A 21,951-nucleotide genomic window follows, 5' to 3' on the forward strand; every position below is an offset into this window, starting at 1 on the left:
GTACACTTTATGTACTTTAGTTGAGAGAAGAAAACAGAGGAAAAGAAGAAAGTATTAATAGCTCATATTCCACAAATAGTCTATGAAAAACATGGATCTCTGAAAGAGACTATTGCAGAATCATAATGGGACTGCAGTCTATTTAGATGGATGAAATTTAACATGTGAAACAGGGAAATGACCCAAAGTTCCCGTGATTACTCTTCCAGTGAGGGTGCAGATAATGTGTTTATAAAATTTCATAGGAAAGGGTAGAGAGGACTAACAGATGTATATATTTATTTTTGTATTTATTCATTCAACAAATATTTTCATAATGCCTTCCTTGTGTTAGACAGTCTGCTAGCTTCTAGGATATTGAAAGCTGAATGAGCACTGTCCCTTGAGCAGAACCTATGGGACTGTGGACCAAATTGGGGTTACCAGAGGCCAATGATTGTCTTGAAAATAAGCAGAGTATCCAGTCACACACAAAAAAATGGATCAAGGACATTTCAAGCCTTTGAAATTTAAAATTTTCAGGTTATGTTAAACTGTATTAGTCACCTCTTAAAACTGGGTGTGATTTTGTTAGAGTTTAAAATTTTTTAAATATTTGGTTAACATTATTAATTGCATGTGTTAATGGGGTTCAGTGGAATATTTTAACACTTGCATATAGTGTATACTCAAATTCTGCCTCCTTTTACCACCATCTCCTACTATCCCAAACTTTGGTAATCACTATTATACATTCAAGTCAACTTCTATGAGGGAAAACATACAGTGCTTGTGTCTTTCTGTGTCTGGCTAGGGGACAGTTAACTCATGTCCCCTAGTTCCATCCATTTTGCTGCAAATGACATGATTTCATTCTTCTTTGTAGATGGGGGGAAAAGCTGAAAGCATTCCCTCTGTTTGAGAATATGACAAAGGTGTTCACTCTCACCTTTCTTATTCAAAATAGTACTGGAAATTTCAACTAGGGCAATTAGGCAAAAGAAAGAAATACAAAGGATCTAGAGGTATACCTCAGTGGTAGAATTCTTGCCTTACATACTCAAGGCCATGAGTTTGATACTTAGCACTATGAAAAATAGGAATAGGAAGAGAGAAAGTAAAATTTTCCCTGTTTGCAGATGATATGATCCTAAATATAGGTAAAGACTTTATCAAAAGACTGATAAGCAAATTCAGAAATGTTACAGTACACAAAATCAGTATTCAAAAATCAGTATCATTTTTATGCACCTATAATGAGATAGCTGAGGAAGGAATCATAAAAACAATCCCATTCACAATAGTGACAACAAATTAAAATATCTAGGAATAAATGAGAATTACAAAACACTGACTAAATTGAGGAAGGCCAATCTCTCCCACCAAAAAGATCTCTTATGTTCATGCACTAGAAGAATTAATAAAATGTTTATACTGCCGAAAGCAATTTATATATTCAACACAATCTTCACCAAAAGTTCTTAATAGAACTAAATGAGAAAATCTTAAGATTCAGAGGGAAACAAAAACGGCTCCAAATAGTGAAAGAAATTTTGAATGAAAAGAACAAAGATGGAGGTGTCACAATACCTGATTTGAGACATACTTATGTGCCATAGTAACCAGAGCAACGTGGTATTGGTGTAAAAATTTACACAGAGAGCAATGGAACAGAATAAAGATCCCAGAAATAAACTCACACAGCCAACTGATTCTCAACAAAGGTGCTGCAAACATACAACCTCTTCAATAAACAGTGCTGGGAGAAATGGATAGCACATGCAGAAGACTAAAACTTCATCCCCATATTTCACCCTCTCCAAAAATTGACTCAAAATGGACCAAAGACCTTGATGGGAGACCTGACACTATGAAACTATTACTAGAAAATATAGAGGGAGCTCTTCAAGACATTTGTGTAGACAATGATTCTTTGGATATGATTCCAAAAACAGACAAATGAGATTAGATCAAACCAAAAAGCTTCTGCATAACCAAAGAAATAGCCAAGTGAAGAGACAACGTACAGATTGGGAGAAAATAGTTGTCAACAATAATCTGACAAAGATTAATATCCGGAATTTTTTTAAAGAAGTATTTATGCACCAATTTAAAAACATCTAACAAAGATCTATGTAGAAAATATAAAAAAGCTCATTCATAGCCCTCAAAATGTCCTTACCATTGCTGTGGAGTGCTCATATAGATAAATTTACATAGGTGGGTTTATATATTCTTATACATTCTTGAAGGCATGCATTGTGTCTTTTCCACCTTTATTATTGTTCAAAGCACTTAGCACGGTGCCATGCTTACATGGTATGTGTGGAATAAATGTATTTTAAATGATGCAAGGAAAATCTATGCTTATTGATGGTACTCAGTCAGCTAATACATATAACTCCACTTTGTAAAAGTACATTCAAAAGTTTCTACAATATTTAATTCTTTCCCACCTCCAAATGATAAAAAGCAAGTGTTACTTATCAGCCCCAATGCCTAATGACACTTGTTTTGTGAAAGGGCAGAGTTACAGAAATGGGTATCTGCTTAGGTGACAGAAAGAAAAGAGGTTAGAATGAAGCAGGGGAGAATTCTTTATTGGATAGGAAAATAAAATAGTTTCAAAATGATAAGCCTGCATTGTTGGATCAAAATAAGCAAGGATAAAAGTTGTACAGAAGTTTTGGGAAGCTGTTTACTGACATGGAAGACAGGGAGGGGAGCCATCTCTGTGGTAGGTCTAGTCAAAAGGTAGTGGAGGCTGTTACTCTAGACAGCCAAGTTAGGGCCAAAAAGATGAAGCTTATGGGATAAAATGTTTGGGGGCTTAATACAAGAATGAATTTTCTAATGCTAACATGAGTCATTTCAGTCATGAGATTGGTTTCCTGCTTCAGGTGATAACAACCTCCTCGTTATTAGAAGACTTTGAAAAGAGGTTAGATGAAGAGGCATGAGTCCCTCTACAGGAAATTTCTGCGTTTTTTGAGAAATTATATTAGGTAGCTGCTGAGGTCCTTCTTTAAATCCTCTGACTCTATAGTACCTCCTAGGACTTAGCATTCTTGTAATTATTTCATATTTTCATGTCACTTGTCTTATTTGTAAACTTCATAAGTAGCCCCTCTGACTGCATTGAGCTGATGAAAGAGAAAGAGCAGGGTTTCTAAACCTTGGCACTAATGAAATTCTAGGCTGGAAGACTCTTTGCTGTGAGGGGTGTTCTGTATCTATTGTGGTGTGTTTAGCAGATGCCTTTGGCACACTCCAAGCTGTGACAACTAAGTGTTTACCAACATTGGTAGCTGTCCCCTTGGAAGCAAAATCACCCCAGTTAGAACCACTGAGATAGAAAGTACTGTTCTAGAGTTTCTCAACTTGAGCTAGCCATGGAGTTTCCTTGAAGGAAGCTATTTCTTAGGTGATTCTGTTACTCAGATTGCTTTTTATACAATTCCTTATGCTGTTTTTATTCATTGAAAGACTTCTATCCAAAGGAACAAAATGATGTTTTCAAAGTTAAATATAAATAAAACTATAAAGCAAATAAAATAATAAGATGTTTGAGTTCTGTGGTTTGGTTGCTCAAAATTCTGGTAAAACACAGATTCTCTTGAGTTTGGCATGTATATACCCCATGTCATATAAGACTTCAATTCTCCACTGCTTTTCTCTGTTCCAATAGTTGGTTCATCTCAACCTTGGCTCATCCATGCAAGTTCCATTTGTCCTTCCCTAATCCGGGAATACATCATGCATATCAAGTTTATCTTTGCTATTTTTCTCATAGCTCCTGATAATTAAGTCATATTTCTTGCTGATAGTGCTGTCATGGTCACAAACAAAAATGAGGGCAATTAGTTTGAATTTCAGTATACAATGGCAATAGAGATGACCCAGAGAATACTACTATCAGCTAAAGACTTTCATAAAAAATTATAAAAATAAATATGTGTAAAGGACTTAGAAAAAACATTAGCCTATAGTAAAAACTCAATAAATGCCTCTTATTATAATTATGGTTTTCAAATCTATTTACACAAAGTATGTAGAAATTTGGTTATTTTCTGCTTATATTGAAAGCATTGACGCACAACCCATTTTATTTGTTTGGTAAGACTTACTCTATTGGACATTGAATCAAATTACCAAAATCCACTTCCACTTGCCTGTGTAGACTAATGCTACTAACAGTTTGGCCCCTGAGCCAGCAGTATCGACATCACTAGGGAAATTCTAGGTAATTTGGTGTCTTGCCCCAGGCCTATAAAATCAGGATTTCTGGGAAGCCATTTACAAGAATCTGTGCTATAACAACCTCTTCATGCTAAAGTTTGAGCACTACTGCTACAGATTATATCTAAAAGACACCTGAGGGGACCCATATGGCCAAGAAGCTTGGTTGTGTGTTGTGACTGTGAGACCTCAAGGATGAGAACAGAGAACAGGGGTAGTATAACTTTCTATTAGATCACTATTTGGATCTAGTCCAAGATCCAATGCTGTGGACTTGAAATCTGGGCTAGGAAGATGTGAAGTCTAATCTAAGTTATGAGAGAGAAAGAGACAAAAAGAGAAAGAGAGAAAGAAGGAGGGGGAAGAGGAGGAGAACAAAAAGTGTTTATTCTGAAAGTCTGATTCAAAAGGAAACTTCTGACGTACACACTTCTAAGCCTATAAATTTCAGGGCTGATGACATACCAATTCTCTTGGGTTCTTACAGTAACCATGGAAAGTAGGTATTGTGCATATTAAGTTTATCCTTGCTATTTTTCTTGTAGCTCCTGATAACTAAGTCATATTTCTTACTGATAGTGCTGTCATGGGCGAGGGTGTAACTCCTTGAGTAGACTAGTCCTTGGGTGCAGGTAGCTCCCAGCAGCCAGCAGGCCCCTCCATGGGCTGAACTCACTTACTAGGAGCCGGGAACACCCCAGGGAGGATGCTGGGAATCAGGCTCCTGGGAGTGTGCCTGCACAGGAGCCTAAATGTCTTCTAAAGATGTGCAAAGCCAGGATCCAGTACTGTAACCTGTCTTCATCTTCTCAGCAGGTATGGATGGGGATAACAGTGAGCTTTTGTTGAGGCTAGCGTAAGTAAAGTTCTGACCAGCTCTCTTGCTTTAGGATTCCACTCCAGATCTACCAACCTGTGAATTTTAAAACAGAACAGAACAAAAAGCAAGAGAAAAAGTAAAAACTTAGAAACAAAACAAAGATCATTGTTAAATTTTTTGATTCCAATATTTCTATATAGAAATATTTTAATTTGTCTGAATTTTTGTCAAGAATATTTGTGGCATCAATAAAATTGCAGTTTTCAACATTCTTTAATAATAATAAAGAATAAAGTAATAACTGCAGAACATAAGCATGACGTGGGGTGACAATGACTGCCATTTGGTTGGCCCTAGATTAAATCAAGAGCTTTTTTTTCTGTGAGTTATCAGTGTGCTTATGGAGATGTGCTAATGTATGAATGAATTTTAAGTCAAACCTCAAACCTTAACCAATAAACCCACCTTCATCTGACTGGAAATTTCAAATGACCACATTTCCTAATAGGTCAGTGCCTGTCACATCTGTCTCAAATGCCAGGCCTTTACATATATCAGAGACAGAATGCTAGAATTTGTAAAAGGCATTGTCTGAGTGAATGTGTGACCCTTCTGTCCTTCTGAATATATTTTTATATAAGATCATGAACCAGCATTAGACTTAGCTCTGAAGTTTTAGAAAAACTTCAGGAATTACTGAAATAATTGCAGCATAGAATAGATGGAGAATATTCTTGATAAATCCTTTGTTTATGGTCATTTGTGAAAGCTGTGGAACCCTGACCCTAATATAAACTTATTGAGATTCTGTTTGAGATCAAGTGATGTGTGATTTTTAAAAATTTAATTATGATCCTTATAAATTCTCAGATAAGATTGTTACAGAGTATAATGTGAGATTGGGGTTCAAACTGTTTTACTGTGTTTGAAGCCTTTTATATTAAATGTCATGACGTCATGGGTAGAGTAGGATTCTGAAGGCAGACAACTTGGATTTTAATCCCAGTAATTCTCTTCCTGGCTTTCCTAAATTGATTAATATTTCTGGGCTTCAGGTCCTCTTGTGTAAAATGAGGATAATAAGATCACACGGGAGGGTGAGATGATAGTGATGATGATAATGAACAGATAACAGATAGACAGACAGACAGATCATGTGAATCAGATGATTACTATGAGCAGGCACTCTTCGGGCACTTTCCAAGTGCTAACTTACTCAACCATAAAGATAATCCTTTGAAGTAGGTATCTACAGATTGTTGTGAGGATTAAACAAGGTAATGGGTGCAAAGTAATTAACACAGTACTCGCCAAATGCCGTTGAAGATGGCAAATCTTCAATAAATACCTGTTGTTATTGCTATTATCCCTGGGTGGTTGTGATGAAAGCCTGAGACATTGTTTTTCAAACATCTAGCTCTGTGCCTGCATACTTAAATGCTCCAAAAGCATTAGCTGTTGTCATTTTGTTGATAAATTCTTCTTATTTTGTCATTGTTATTCTGTTCAAACAGCCTCCCTAATAGGACTCATACACTGTGTATGAAACTTTCTTCCTGTTAATTAATTCAAGTTTTTATTCATCAATTATTATTAAGGACCACCTTATATGCCAGCCACTATTCTAAGCATAGGAGATGTAGTGGCAAGAAAAACAGACAAAAATCCTGTCCTCATAGTCACCATTTTAAAGCAATAATGAGAAAATGGTTTATACAACTGAGCTAAAATAGACAAAAAAGAGGAAACAGTAAAGCAAACCAAGAAAGATTTAAAAATATGCAGTTAATATAATAATATCTGAAAGAGCATCCAAAAAATAAAATTGTAAAAGTATGATAAAAAATGATATTTCAAATAAACACTCAGGTATGAAACAAGAAAAACCTAAGACAAAAAAAACCTTTAAATAAGGAAAACTGCTTGAAAGTAAATTTGTAAGCAATAGGTAAATGATGATCAAAAGAAACTTCTTAAGTCATAAATACTCATGCAAGAAAAGAATGTTTAAGCTGAGTTCAAAGGGTGAGGGTGTAACTCCTTGAGTAGACTAGTCCTTGGGTGCAGGTAGCTCCCAGCAGCCAGCAGGCCCCTCCATGGGCTGAACTCACTTACTAGGAGCCGGGAACACCCCAGGGAGGATGCTGGGAATCAGGCTCCTGGGAGTGTGCCTGCACAGGAGCCTAAATGTCTTCTAAAGACATGCAAAGCCAGGATCCAGTACTGTAACCTGTCTTCATCTTCTCAGCAGGTATGGATGGGGGTAACAGTGAGCTTTTGTTATCTACTCCTTTAGATTATGTCATCACTTAATAAAATTTTGTCTAAGCAACAAGTATACATGATTCCAAAGCCAGATGGTCAAAACGGAGTACCACTCTAGCCCAAGTACTGCTCCCCAGAGACCACCACTAAAGACCCCTTCCTTCCTTCCTTCCCTCCCTCTCTCCCTCCCCTCACTCCCTTCCCTTTCTCCCTCCCTTCCTTTTTTTGTTATTTGCATAGTCTATTTCTGTAGAACCATCTTCCCTCTGCATGACATGGAAGAAAAGACAGAGAAAGGCCTGGTGGGGACAAATGCCCTGGAGGGATGCACCAGTTCAGCCTCTGTACCTTGGAAGAGGGGGTTGAGGTGGGAGGCTGGAGCTAGCCAGCCCCTCTTCTAGTCTCTTTGCAAGGTCTTGGCAGCCTTGCAAAGTGTAATCCTGTTGGTTACTTGAGAGGCAGTGCTTTAGAAAGCCTCAGAGCTTACATTGACCAGGTTGAGATACCGGTCATGCAGTCTGTACATCTGCATCTTCCTGCATTGAGTCCTCTTGGCCTCAAAATGGCTGCATGTACAACACCATGTAGTCCTTACAGTCTGTGGAGTCTTTAGAGGTTCCCTTCAGTCTTCTCAGTGATTTGCATGGCTCCTTTTTTTTCCAGTCAAGATGTGCCAGGCCAACTTCATCTTGGCCAAGTCATTCTTGACAATGGTCTTGATGAGCCAGTAGTCACCAACACTTATGTCATCCTCAGCCAAGATGGCTGAGAGGCTCTGCTGTGTGTTGCATTTACTGTTGGATTCAAGTCAAGGTGTCCCAAGGCTGGCTCAAATTTGGAAAACGCTGAAAGCCATTTCCAAAACCAATCTGATGAAACAGTCTTTATAAGGAACCAAAACACATCTTTGAAAGAAAGGTAAGACAAAGAGATAGTGACCTGTAGTCACCTTTCTCATGATATCTGTGGGTGGTTTTGGTATTAAGCTAACATTGCCCTCATAAAATAAGTCAAGAAAGCATTTCTTCTGCTCCTGTTTTCTAGAGATTGTAGAGAATTGGTTTCATTTCTTTCAACAGTTAATAGAATCAGCCAGTGAGGCTGTAATGATTCAACTTCTTTAATAGTGTAGGCCTATGTTAATAATCCATGTGAGTTTGGATAGATTGTATCTTTCAAGGAATTTCATCTCAGTTATCAAATTTGTGAACTTAAGCTGGGCATGGTGGTACATGTCTGTCATTCCAGCACTTAGGCACTGAGGCATAAAGGTTGCAAGTTCCAGGCCAACCTGGCTACATAATGAGACCTTGTCTTAAACAAAGCAAAAACAAACAAAACAAATTGGGGATCTTGGAGTGGTTTATAATATTCTTTTGTTTTCCTTTCTGTTCAGTACTGGGGTTTTAAACTCAGGGTCTTACACTTGTTAGGAAGGTACTCTACCACTTGAGCCATACACCTAGCCCTTTTTTGTTTTAGTTATTTTTCAGGTAGAACCTTGTGTTTTTGCCTGGGGCCAGTCTAGACCCTGTATTGTGTATTGGAACACATAGGACAAGAGGTGAGACATATCATCTTCCTATATTTCTCTAAATCAAATCTAATTTCTTCCAAGTTTGTAGTCCTCTTGGCTGATGAGCTATGTTTGGAGATAATCTTTCTCCCAGGGTTATGCACAAGTCCCAGGTGGAATATTTTGGTATCTGTTGATATTCTTCTTGTATGAATTTGAATTGGTCCCTCGAGAGTGAATACCTTGGACACAGTTCAACATGGACATCTTATTCCAGGGTTTTTTAAGGCCATGGTTCTTCTTTCTATCTTTCTTCATCTCAGAGCTGCCCTGTTAGAGACCAGTCACTTCCCTCTAGGCTCCTTGCTGGCCCATCTCTCATGGAACCTGTGAGACTCATTTCATTCAGGCTCTAGGGAAGTTCCCCAAACCTCTTTCCAGTTAGGTCTCTGCTTTTCCCACCCCTAAAAGGATTGGTCACCACCCCAACATCTTTGCGATGATCCAGCACAACCTTTTCTTTTTTTTTTCTTTCATTTTTCTTTTATTATTCATATGTGCATACAGGCTTGGTTCATTTCTCCCCCCTGCCCCCACCCCCTCCCTTACCACCCACTCCGCCCCCTCCGTCTCCCCCCCCCCAATACCCAGCAGAAACTATTTTGCCCTTATTTCTAATTTTGCTGTAGAGAGAGTATAAGCTATAATAGGAAGGAACAAGGGTTTTTGCTAGTTGAGATAAGGATAGCTATAAAGGGCATTGACTCACATTGATTTCCTGTGCGTGGGTGTTACCTTCTAGGTTAATTCTTTTTGATCTAACCTTTTCTCTAGTACCTGTTCCCCTTTTCCTATTGACCTCAGTTGCTTTAAGGTATCTGCTTTAGTTTCTCTGCGTTAAGGGCAACAAATGCTAGCTAGTTTTTTAGGTGTCTTACCTATCCTCATCCCTTCCTTGCAGCACAACCTTTTCAATGAGAGGTTGAAAACAAATGCCCTGGGCAAGAGTTATCTTTATTTAAAGTATACAATGTCATCTTTTGTCCCAGCAAGTGAGCATAAAAGAAGATAACACTGTTGGGATGGAAAGAAAATGAAAAAGCAATAGGACTGAGAACAAAGCCTACATGGACGACTCATACATTATTGGTTCACTTTGCCATTTCTAAAATTATTGCACAATACTCCTCACGGACTCTAACATGTTGGGGAAAGTAACAGGTCTCTGCTATGGGCTGGGCACTCACTGGGCTGTGTGGAATTTGGAATGTAAACTCCTTGCTAGAAGAACAAAGTAATGTAGTGGCTAAGAGCACAGAGTCTGAACAGAGTCTATCAGGGTTCAAATTCAAGCTCTACCATTTGAACAAATTAACCTCTGTCTCCTCTTTCATAAGAGAGATAACAATAATATTCCCCTCATTGGATTGTTAAGAATATTACGTGAATCACCATATGCAAAGCGTGTAGAACACACTTTTGTATGGCACAAATAAGTGCTATAGAAGCCAAGAAAGACCTAAAAGCTGTCTCCAAGTAGGTCCTATTGGGCGTAAAGATCTCTACTTTCTCTCAGCTCTGTGTTTGTTGCTGTTTTAAAAGCTTAAAGTTTTTATGAGTCAGATGCTCTACCACTTGAGCTATGTCCCCAGCCTTAAAGTTTTTAAAACATCAAGTATTATTTGAATTAAAGTAAGGAGTAGCCTATACTTAGTGCTACCAATGTCAATCACTGGTGACTAGCATAGACATGCATATGTACCCATGAATGTATGACTTGGGAGTAGGGTGAGGTGTGTGGGTCCCACCTGTATAAAGAACAGAAAAGCAGGGTGTGCGGTATATGCTACAGAATGAAGGGATCCTGGAGAAAGTACCCTCCTCTCGCTATTCACTTGGCACCCAGGGATCCCCCTCATGCTATGCACTCTCCAGATGGCAATGCCAACCCTGTCTACTCATCTTTTATTACCAGGAAGGATCTGTTCCTCAGTGAATTTCCTTTCCATTCATTTTCAAATGACTTTTCTGATATGAACATTAAATATGCACAACAAAGACCAAAATAGAGGCTGAGGTGTTAGTATGGATAGATTTGCATAAGTATACGTACAGTATATGTGCCCATATTGAAATGATATAGTGATAATATTGTGTTGCTATCTCAGAGGGAGAGCTAATTAATTCAGCTATTGAGATGGTAATGATTTATTTCTCAGTTAATACCACAGTTTAAAAAAGAAAGCCTGTAGAAGTGTTCTATGTGCCATCCCTTTGACTCATCTTGCAATAAGGAAGTTCTTCTGTTAACTATTGAGCTGTCTATCAGCATCTACACCAGTTTAAAGGGAAATCATTACTGGTAGAAGGTAAAGATCAATAGGAAGACTGAATCAGGTAGGTGTAGGTGTTCACTGAGCTCATGGTTTGCCACCAGGATTAAAAAGAAAGAGTTCTCCCTTTGCTTTTAGCTTCCTTTAAAATGCATGCTTTGGTATTTGGGCTCTCAATATAAATGCTGATATGAAGCACAGAAGTCTTTTTTTAGACTTTATTTGCTTGGAATGACATTTAGGAAAATGTTAAGATCTTTCCTACTAAAATTTATGCCATCTGACAAATTCACAAGCAAGTCCGGTGACTTTGTTAGCCTTGACATCTGACTTTTCCTTTGGTTTCTGTTTTCATATTTAATTAGTCACCACAGACTGGAATGTTCTTCCATTTCTCCTTTCTTTTCTCTCCCCATCCATAACCTCCCAGCTCTACTATGGTACATGTCTCCAGTCTCCAGTCTGTAATCTTGCAGTTGGTCCCACCTTTCTTCATCTTGTTCTAAGGATTCCTCCCCACATTCAGGTTAGGTCATACTTTCCCCTGTCGGTCTCTTTAATGGCATCTCTCTTTCTACATGGTGAAGCTATCAAGGTCTTTATTTGACTTTCAAGGGCATTTAAATTCTATTCTCGCTACATCTTCTTACCCATCCCCTGTTACTTCCATACTGTATACTCCTACCAAGATGGATTATCTGCCATCCTTGGAGTTTCTGTAACATTCTGCCTTTGTTTATTTCCTAGAATGTCCTTCCTCCCTCATGGTCCATGTTTCAAAATCCTACTTATTCTCCCAATCCTCACTCAAATTCTTCTTCCTTTGTGAAACCTCCTCTGATTTCCCCTACTTGAAATTAGTTGTAGTCACTCCCAGCCCATGTAATGCCTTTTCCTCAACACACTTGACTTTTAGGTATTGGGAAATCATTATATTTGCCTCTGCTGGAAATTTGTCATAATAAATTACAAATTTCATGTCTGCAAAGCAATTGTTAGCCTACTTCTTACATGTAGCACAACATTACAAGTATATGATGTGGGCCTAAAATAATCACTTTTGCTTTTATGTTCCATTCATTTTTGACTTAGTTAGCTTCCACTCCATCTTGTATTGGACTGTGAATTTACTTCTTCCTCTTCCCACTACACTGGAAGCGCTGAAGGAAGGAATGTCTAATTCATCTTGCTATCTCCCGAGTGAGAGAACACAGATTTCAGGGAGGAGGTATTTAATGTTAACTTATTCTACCCTCCTGTGATGCCAGAAAGGCAATTATGACACAGTGATTAGGAGCCTGAGCTTTAGAGCATGGCTTTCTGGGTTTGAACCCAGAAATAATAATCATGTCAACTGGATACAGGTGGCCTATGCCTGTAATCCTAGCCTCTCAGGAGGCAGAGATCAGGAGGATCACAGATTGAAACTAGCCTGGGCAAATGATTTGCAGGCCCCTGTCTCCTAAAAACTCATCACAAAGAAGGACTGGTGGAATGGCTCAAGTTGTAGGTCCTGAGTTCAAAGCCCAGTACTGAAAAAAAATTATGTGATCATGGCCAAAGTACTTAACCTCTCTGTATCTTTTTTCTTCTTCTCCTTCTTCTATAGTATAGGAAGATATAATATTACCTTCATCATAAAATTAATATAAGGATTAAATTTTGATCTGGAGGTAAAGTGGTTAGAACAATAGACCGTAAATACTTAAGTGTTAAATATTATTCCAGCAGTTTGTTGAAATAAGCAGGACTCATGTCTTAAACCAGAGGAAGGCAGCATGGGGTTATCATAATTCCAGGCTAAGAGCATCATATCGAGAGTCTTTGGTGTAAAGAGTGTGGGGTTTACTGCCAAATTCCTGTATGCTGAAAGAGATATAAGCTGTGGGGTAGAACAGAAATGAATTTGCTCTCATTAAGAAAGTACAGATGAAATTATCCCAGTGATAGGTTTTCTAAAGAGCCCAATTCAAGGGAGAGTCAACTTTGAAAACTTGCTAAGCACACCTAGTATAGCAGCTCCCCCATCATCCATAGAGGATATGTTCTAAGACCCCCTAAAGAGATGCTCAAAACCATGGAGATAGAAACAAACCCAAGTACTTGACATATACATACCTATGATAAAGTATAATTTATGAATGAGGTGATCAGGCATGGTAAGAGATTGTCAAAAAATAACTAAATAGTAAAAAATAGAATTATTATAAAAAATTCTGTAATAAAAGTTATGTGAACATGCTCTCTCTCAAATGCTGTCGGGTGGGTAGCATATACAGCATGGATATGCTGAATAGTTGGTTCACATCCTGGGTGTGACAGAACAGGACTATATGAGATTTCACCACACCTCAGAACAGTGTGCAATTTGAAATTTATGAATTGTTTATTTCTGGAAATTTCCATTAATATTTTTGGGCTGTAGTTGACCACAGGTAACTGAAACCTTAGAAATTGAAACTGTGTATAAAGGTGTAGGACTCTGGATTAGCCAAATAAGCATTTTCTTGTCACTTCTTCCCTTGCCTCCCCGCACCCCCCCCCCCACATAGGCCTTAACTCTGGTAATGTCAGAACCCTTGGTTAACCACTTGGAGGAGGACAAGTAGAAGTGGGGAGTGGGGAAAAGGAGAAGCAGAGATGAAGCCGGTCACATCCCTTCCCTAGCTCAGGGTATCTTACCCATAACAGGCTGCAGCTGTGTTACACCTTCTCCAGGGAGATGTTTGCTTTTAACTTAAGGTTGGCATTTTATTATTGCACCAGACTGGCACATTAAGTACTGACGAATTGAAACCTTGAATGCAACCTTCTTCCTGAATGCCTGGTAAACAGCAATATACTTCCCAACTCTTAGCTTATTGCTCACTTCCTGCCTTGACCATTCTGTGTCTGCTCTAAGCTGGCACGCCTCTTATCAGAGCCCTTATAACCCTTACTTTCACTTGTTTACTTGTTTGCATGTCCTTGCCTTTGGCCAGCCTTTAAACTCTAGGAAGGCAGGGATGAATTATTTGCCTTTATAGCGCCAGTACCCAGTGCTCACTGACACATAATTGTCTTTCAATTGAGATACATGAAAATAATTTGTCTTAAAAACAAACTATGATTTTCCTAAGAGAGGCTATAATTCAAAAATTTTGGTGAGATAAATTAAAAACAGGAGCTTTTCTCAATAACATAGTGCAATGAAGGTACCCCTTGTGACTGGTATACTAAAGGATTGCCTGGGTGCTATTCAGCAGTTCATGGAAAAGCGATCTGTCATCTCTGAATCCAAACTTGTCCCTCTGAGAAGTCGTTCGGGAATTTTTATACTTTTCAGTGTTTCTTCCACAGGTTTCTTCAGGAGAAGCATTACCAAAAACGCCGTGTACAAGTGTAAAAATGGAGGCAACTGTGTGATGGATATGTACATGCGAAGGAAGTGCCAGGAGTGTCGACTAAGGAAGTGCAAAGAGATGGGGATGTTGGCTGAATGTATGTATGCAGGTATTCACTTCAAGCAATTAAATTCCACTAAAAAATCTCTTAAGGAGGCAGATGCCAGGTAACTCATATCCAAAGGATGATTCTTTGCATATTAAGAAGGAAATCTACTAAGCTGTCTAGGTTCTGGAAAAGGGTAAGGAGCCACTGAAATCATTTGAGCTGTCAACTAAAGAGCATCTTATTCAGCTGAAAAGAAATGACTTGTTTTTTGTTGTTCTTTGTTGCAAGGGATTATACATAGTGTGAGGTGGTATTAATATATGTTTAAAATAATATGCTTTAATGAGCTATAAAGAATGACAGTCTGAAAGTTTCCTCTAAATTTGATTTTTATATACTTCTTATTTATTGCTTAATTAGCATAAAAATTCACAGCTATGGGGAAAACTAAGAATGCTTTATAAAGTGTAACTGCCTCTGAATTGTCTAATAGAGTTTTAAACCAAGTCATTTTATTAAGAATATTTTTTCTCTTAGTGCAGCTTTGAAACAATTTGTATAGGTTTATACAGGAAATTAACTACCCTGAGTTTTAATATAATTTTGTCCTTCAATCTGATAAAGAAACACTGTATTAACTGCTGGCTTTGTGAGGAACCATAATCTTCATCAAAAATTGGAATGCATGTTAGTATGTAACATAATTAATATTTCATTCTGCAAATTCTACAGACCACTCAGATTCTGAGATATGCCCTGTTTCTCCTCAAAACACAAATAGACAAACAAATGTCACCAAGGAAATGATAACATTCAGGGAAGGAATGCCACATGAAATAAAAGCCTGTGGAAGGTGACTCCAGTTCTATTGTTCCCAAACTGTACAGGCAACTGGGATGGACCCAGAGAAATAATGTGTGCAGGAGGGAGAAAAATAGGTCTGTGTAAATAATCCAGCCCTGGCTGGATGAAAGTTTTATAGTGGCTGATCACAATCTCATTTTAGTATACATGAAACAAGATCCTGAATAGGGCTGCTGCTGGAACCTAGTCTTGCAATGGAAATACTGACTTTGACACTGGGTGGTTCATGTTGCTTATGACTTAAATATGAACTTGCTCCATTTGAGCCCTGAGGAAATTTTGCATGAGTCCCCCTATGAAAGCCTGTAGTGTTATTAATGAACACAAATTTTCCCAGTAACAGATATAGATCTTCCATGAGTTTATAAAATAAATTCCCTGTATAAAGAACTTCCTGAAACTTTGTTTCATTAATGTTGGGAGAAGAATTAAGAAGTTTAATGGTAATATAGAAAGTTATTCTTCACTATTTTTAATAGCTTGGTTTAAATATAAGTCAATGGTGACACTATGTGATCACTCAAAAAATTTTCAGTCACATTGTTGTTTAGCTTTCTATTACTATTTAAAAAAAAAAAACACTTGAGGGCTAGAGACATGGGTCAAGTGGTAGAGCACCTGCCTAGCAAGTATGAGACCCTGAGTTCAACCCCCATACTGCCAAAAAAACCAAAAAACAAGCCAAAACCACCCTTGCCTGAGACAATTATAAAGAGAAAAGGTTTCCTTTAGCTTACAGTTTTGAAGATTCTAGTTCAAAACTAGAATGGGTCAGACCCATTGCTTTTAGACCTCCAGTAGGGGTGCTGAAAGCAATAGTAGGGAACATATGACAGAGAAAACTGCTCACCTCCTGACAAGGAAGCAAAAGAGAAAGAGGAAAGGGCTGGGGCCCCACAGCCTCTTTTGAGGGCACACTCCCAGTGACTTAAGAAGCCCCCGCTTCCTAAAGGTTCTACCACCTCCTAATAATGAATACCACACTGGGGACCACACCTTTTACACATGGGTTGTTGAGGGGACATACAAAGTTCAAACTGTAGCACTCCTTGAATATTTTACACTCGGTAATTTTGTATGAAAATTAACAGGATTTAAAATTTTTCCCTAAAGGATGTTATCAACTTTTTTACCCAGCAAACTTAATCGGTGTTTAGTGTGAAATTGAATGTACTTCCTATGGCTCAGTGTGTAATATTGGTAAAAATAATATTAATGCTATGTTTTGAAATACCAGTTTTCTAGATCCCCTAGACCAGAGATAGTGTCATGCACAGTCTTATTGACTAAATACCTTGCATTTTGTACAATGCTTTAGTATCACAAATTCTTTATATAAATCTAAATTTAAAAAAAAATATCTAATTACATTAATCTGTATAAAACCCTGAGGTAGATATTATTTGCATGCTACAAATGAAGAAACTGAGACTCACAGAAGTTAAACTTCTTATTCAAGGTCAAATCTTTAACCTTGGCCTTTTCTTTTTAAATGTCTGAAAGGCTGGAATTAGTTCTGTGCCAAATGTATAGATCTGAGCCAACCACGCAGCATCCAACAGTACTTTCTCTGATGGGGAAATCTTCTGTGCTTATTTTTTCAGGCTTGTTAACTGAAATTCAGTGTAAATCTAAACGATTGAGAAAAAATGTGAAGCAAAATGCAGATCAGAGCCTTAATGAGGACAGTGAAGGACGTGACTTGCGCCAAGTGACCTCCACAACTAAGTCATTCAGGGTAATAACATGCAGTGGTGTTTGCCAAAGCCAGCAGGAGGGGGACTTTCTAGTGATCTGGCTGAGAGGCTTTCAAATAAGAGCCACGGCAGCAGCAAAATTTCCATTTCAATTGTGCATTAAAAAGGATTCCTTCTTTTCTTTTTAATCAAGAGAGAAATACATGCTTTGGTGTAAAAATTTGAATAATATTAGTGTATGAAGTAAACAGTGAAAGTACTTCTTCCTGGTTCCATTCTATTCCTAGTAACTAAGGCTGCCAGTGGGAATGATTTGGTGTGATGATGAAGTTTTTCAAATGAGTTTTCATGTCCATTTTTCCCTAACTTGGGAGGTGTAGACCCAGTAGCCTATGGATTAGTCCTTGTCAATGAGAAAAACAGGGTGAATACAACATCTGTGGACCATCAGAGAAAAAGTCTTTCCACTAAGTCACAAATTTCTCAAGAAATCCTTGAGCAATGTAGGACAAATAGTGAAACAGGATTCTGAATGATTAGATGGACACACTGTAATAACGCACAGGACATGTGGAAGAATTTTAATTTGCCATTAGCTGAAAAACAAATAAGCCACATGGTCTGGTAGACCAATCACCAATATTCATTATATGATTGTCAAAGTGAACTTCACCCACTTTTATTTTTTCAAATATGTTATTTTATATTTTCCAGAAAAAAATAATTTTTTAGAAAAGTTTTATTTATTTTTTTTGTGGTGCTTCATCAGCAACTCTTTGGTATAAGGAAGCAAAAAGTTGACACAATTATTCAGACTCCTCAAAAGACTATTAGGAGGAAAAGAAATAGGGCTGGATGTGGCTCCAGTGGTAGAGCACTTGCCTAACATGCACAAGGCCCTGTATTGATTCAATGCCCAGTACCATTTAAAAAAAAAAAAAAAAGAGTAAAAGATGTTTGGGATCTGAATTGCACAGACTCATGACTATTTGGGGGACCAGCAATCCTTTTCTCTGTAAAGTGCTTTGGCCACATGATATCTATTCCAACTGCTTACTCTGCCATTTTAGTGCAAAAACAGCATAGACAATACATGAACAAAGGAGTGTGGCCATATTTCAATAAAACTTTATTTATAAAACCAGGTGGATTGCCAGGGGCCACAGTTTGTCAAATCCTCAATATAGAATGAACATAATTGGATGGAGTCTTCATTTTGTATACATGAATGTTTCCTTAGTTATGATTAGACTTTCAAATTTCACTGACTTTTAACATGAACTGATTCCTTAGGCTTCATGCATTTCCCAAGAAATACATGAAAGGAGTGTTTTATTCTCCCTATTTTCTAGATAGGAAAGTGAGCAACTTGGAACAAATTTAGTGAAATATGATATTGCTTACCTGAGGATCCAGATAAAACAATTATGCTCTATGTTAGAGCTCACGGATCTTGCTTTTCTTTTGAGTTTTCAAAATACTTTGCTATTTGTTCACTCCAGATGAATGAGGTTTTGGAAGAATGGCTATAACCATCTTCCCTAACACCTTTTATTTTCTTGCCAGTGTAGGAGAAAACTGAACTCACCCCAGATCAACAGAACCTTCTGCACTATATTATGGATTCCTATAGCAAACAGAGGATGCCCCAGGAAATAACAAATAAGATTGTACGTATAATATCTGAAAATGCATTTATTTAAAGTTAGCATTTTCTGGAACTTTTGCTACCTTAGAGATGGGATTCGTATATGGATGTGTTATTTGAAATGATTAGAGATGAGAATTCAAGTTAGAGATTTCAGTTTTTAGCAGCATTAAGCCGTTAAAAAGGAAGAAATCTCCCATCTATCTTGTTCAAATAATTACTCTCCAAAGATCTCAGAAATAATGAGCTGGGTCTTTGAATTTTATTATGTAAGTCTGTTTTTCTTTAATCATTTTATATTGATTTATCCTTTTCCTGTCTATTTATTAATCATTTGCTTTTGTTCTAAAATTTAGTTAAAAGAAGAATTCAGTGCAGAAGAAAATTTTCTCATTTTAACAGAAATGGCTACCAGTCATGTACAGATTCTTGTAGAATTCACGAAAAAGCTTCCAGGTATTTTTTTAAATAATAAAAGTTAGTATTCATTGAGCATCTAAAATGTGCCACAGATTTTATTATCCACTTTACATGTTTAATTCTCTATTTGCTCATGTCTGTTATCACTATTACTACTGGTCTGTATTTGTGCGTAAAGTTGTTTCTCTGCTACACTGTACAGCACCCTTGTGACACTGAGAGATGTAGAAATCATCCATCTGATTTAAATTAATGTGTCTAACTAGTATAGACATGAAACGATAGAGCCACAAAAAATATTTAAAATCATTTATAAGTCTTTCAAACTAATAGATAAAAATTGAGACTTTGCAAAGTAATCATTCATCCCTTTATTTACTCCAATAATAGTTGTTGATACTCATGGTATACTAAGTGCTTAGCGGTACCTTCAGGGGAAGTAGTTAAAGTACTGGTGAGAGTATGGTACTTAGCTGCTTAATTGTGTCTGGGAAAGATAGGGAGTCTTCAGAAAGTATTATATCTGAATTGAGTCTAAAAAAAGGAGCTTTCCATTTGTCGTGGAGGAAGGGGCAGTCCAAGTTGAGAGATCTGCTTGTGAAGAGGTTATGAGGCACAAACAAGAGTAGGGTCATTAGAGATGGGAGAAAACTTAGTGTGATTGTAGCATTGTGGAATCCTTAGTTAGACAATATAGGAAGCTGGTATCTGATGAGAAGGGCATAATGAAGGAATTTAATCATTGTCCCTTGGATGGTAGGAAAGTTTTTTTGGTGGCTTTTACTATTTCAGAGAGGGAAATGATGACATTTTTGTTACAGAGAGATTATTACATCAGGTTTGTATTAGATAGATTCGAATGAGAAGAGATGGGAGGTAGGGATAATCAGTCAGTATGCTACTGTATGAGTCTAGGCAAGAGGGCCGTGGGAGTGAAAAGAACAACAACAAAAAAAACCCCTGAAGATGGATTCAAATATTGATTGGGGCTCATGAATAAGTGTATGCATAAGGAGGAGAGGAGGGGCTTGGCTGCAATCATTTTGGTGGTGCCAGTGCAGAAAATGGAATACAAGAGTCTTATCTCCTTGCCTAATATTTCTTCTGCCACATTGTTGATGCTAATTAAGTTAAATTTCTTCAGTGTTTTCTTTAAAAATTAGTACATTAGACTCCCATGGTCTAGAAGAGCATAAAGATATCTTGTTCAGTGTAACACTGTAATATTAAATTACAAGTAACTTCCACCATAGGACTTTAATTAGATATGTTCTGCGCTTTTTTTTGCCAGTATTATGCTATTATTTTGTTAAATGTGTCACAGATGACATAGGTCTACATAAAACTCCTAAAATGTGGGGATAACATTTTCACTATCATTGAACTATTAATATTGTTTCTTTATTAAAAATGAAAGAGAAACTTAATTTGATATATGCTAATTAATCCAATGGCAATCCTGATAAAAAAGATTACACAAAGTAAAAGTTGTGAGGGTAAGAAATAAGAAAGGTAGAGAAATTCAGTATTTTTATGAAAACGTTTTTTAGTTCAAATGGTCATTGTGCATGAACTAAGTAATACTTGAAGCCAAAAACATTGTTGAGAAGTAGCTTATCTGAAAGCACTGGAAATATCTTAACCTCTTTTCATTCCCAGTGCCCAGCCTAGCTCCTGAGGGAGAATATAATTAATGTATGTTCAATGAGTAAAGCAGTAGGAAAGACTTTAAAAATATAGAAAGAAGGAAATAAACATCTAAAAACCCTTGAGAAGGAAAGTTTTTTATTTAACAATAATCACAGGAATGACAATATTATTATGATAGTAATGATAGCAATACCAATAATGAAAGGGTATTTTGTGAAAAACTAAATTAAGTCTTTCCATGTAGTTCACAGAGCACATTTACCCTATGCAAGGCACTGTCCAGGGTGCTGGAGACCCAGAGTAGAGAAAGGCAGGGCTCTTGTCCTCCAGGGAGCTCTTGGATCCTATAGATAATGACTCTGAATCCTTTGCATTGCTCTCCTCGCTAAACTCCCATTGGCATTTATTCCCTTCTTAAGCCATTTAGACTCTGATGGTATTATTTATATCTGTTTGTGTATGTGTGTGTGTGTGTGTGTGTGTGTGTGTGTGTGTATCAGCATGCACACAAATTTGTGGTTTGTTTCCCATTCATGCAGTCATTCAGTTATGCAATGACTAATTCTTGGGTACCTATTATATGCCAGGAATTGAGGATACACAGGCAAGCAAAACAGACAGCCTCAGCCCCCCAAAAATTTATATTTCAATGGAGGCAACAAACAATTAATAAATAAGGAAATAAGCCCATAGTATCATGTCAGGGAGTGGTAAGTTCTATAAACAGAAATAGCAAGTAGAGACTAGTGAATCTGGGAATACTATTTTAGGTACTGTAACCCTGGATTAGAGATCTGATGGCAGTGAGGGAGCAGGACACGGAGCTGTCTGGGGAGAGCATTCATCCCTGAGTAAACCAGGCTTGCATGTTCACAGCAGAGCCAGAACGTCCCTGTGGCTGGAGCACAGAGTGGGGAAGGAGAGTAGGAACGAGGTTAGAAGGGCTGCTGGGGACTATACCATACAAACATAGGTGTTTGAACTACATGTTTTCCAGGTGGTGTTATATTCATTTAGGTTGGCAATTCTTTTCCATATTTGTCTGCTTCCCCTTGCCTTGCATGGTATAATCCTGTGCTCAGAAAAGA

General features: G+C 37.6%; 1 protein-coding gene across 6 annotated transcripts in view; it reads left to right on the forward strand.

Moving 5' to 3' along the window:
* The window catches only part of Nr1h4 (nuclear receptor subfamily 1 group H member 4), a 69,228-nt gene that overhangs the window by 31,650 nt on the left and 15,627 nt on the right, over window positions 1-21,951 (forward strand). For 3 of the 6 annotated variants that reach the window (XM_074084208.1, XM_074084207.1, XM_020187301.2), the window contains 4 exons: window positions 14,492-14,644; window positions 17,053-17,186; window positions 18,717-18,815; window positions 19,150-19,249. In XM_074084208.1, coding sequence (XP_073940309.1) covers window positions 14,492-14,644; window positions 17,053-17,186; window positions 18,717-18,815; window positions 19,150-19,249 — 486 coding nt within the window. The remainder of the gene's footprint in view (window positions 1-14,491; window positions 14,645-17,052; window positions 17,187-18,716; window positions 18,816-19,149; window positions 19,250-21,951) is intronic. The other 3 variants (XM_020187302.2, XM_074084209.1, XM_074084210.1) reach the window with 3 other exon arrangements.

The sequence above is a fragment of the Castor canadensis genome, chromosome 8, assembly GCF_047511655.1.
Source record: "Castor canadensis chromosome 8, mCasCan1.hap1v2, whole genome shotgun sequence".
In the NCBI taxonomy this organism is placed as follows: domain Eukaryota; kingdom Metazoa; phylum Chordata; class Mammalia; order Rodentia; family Castoridae; genus Castor; species Castor canadensis.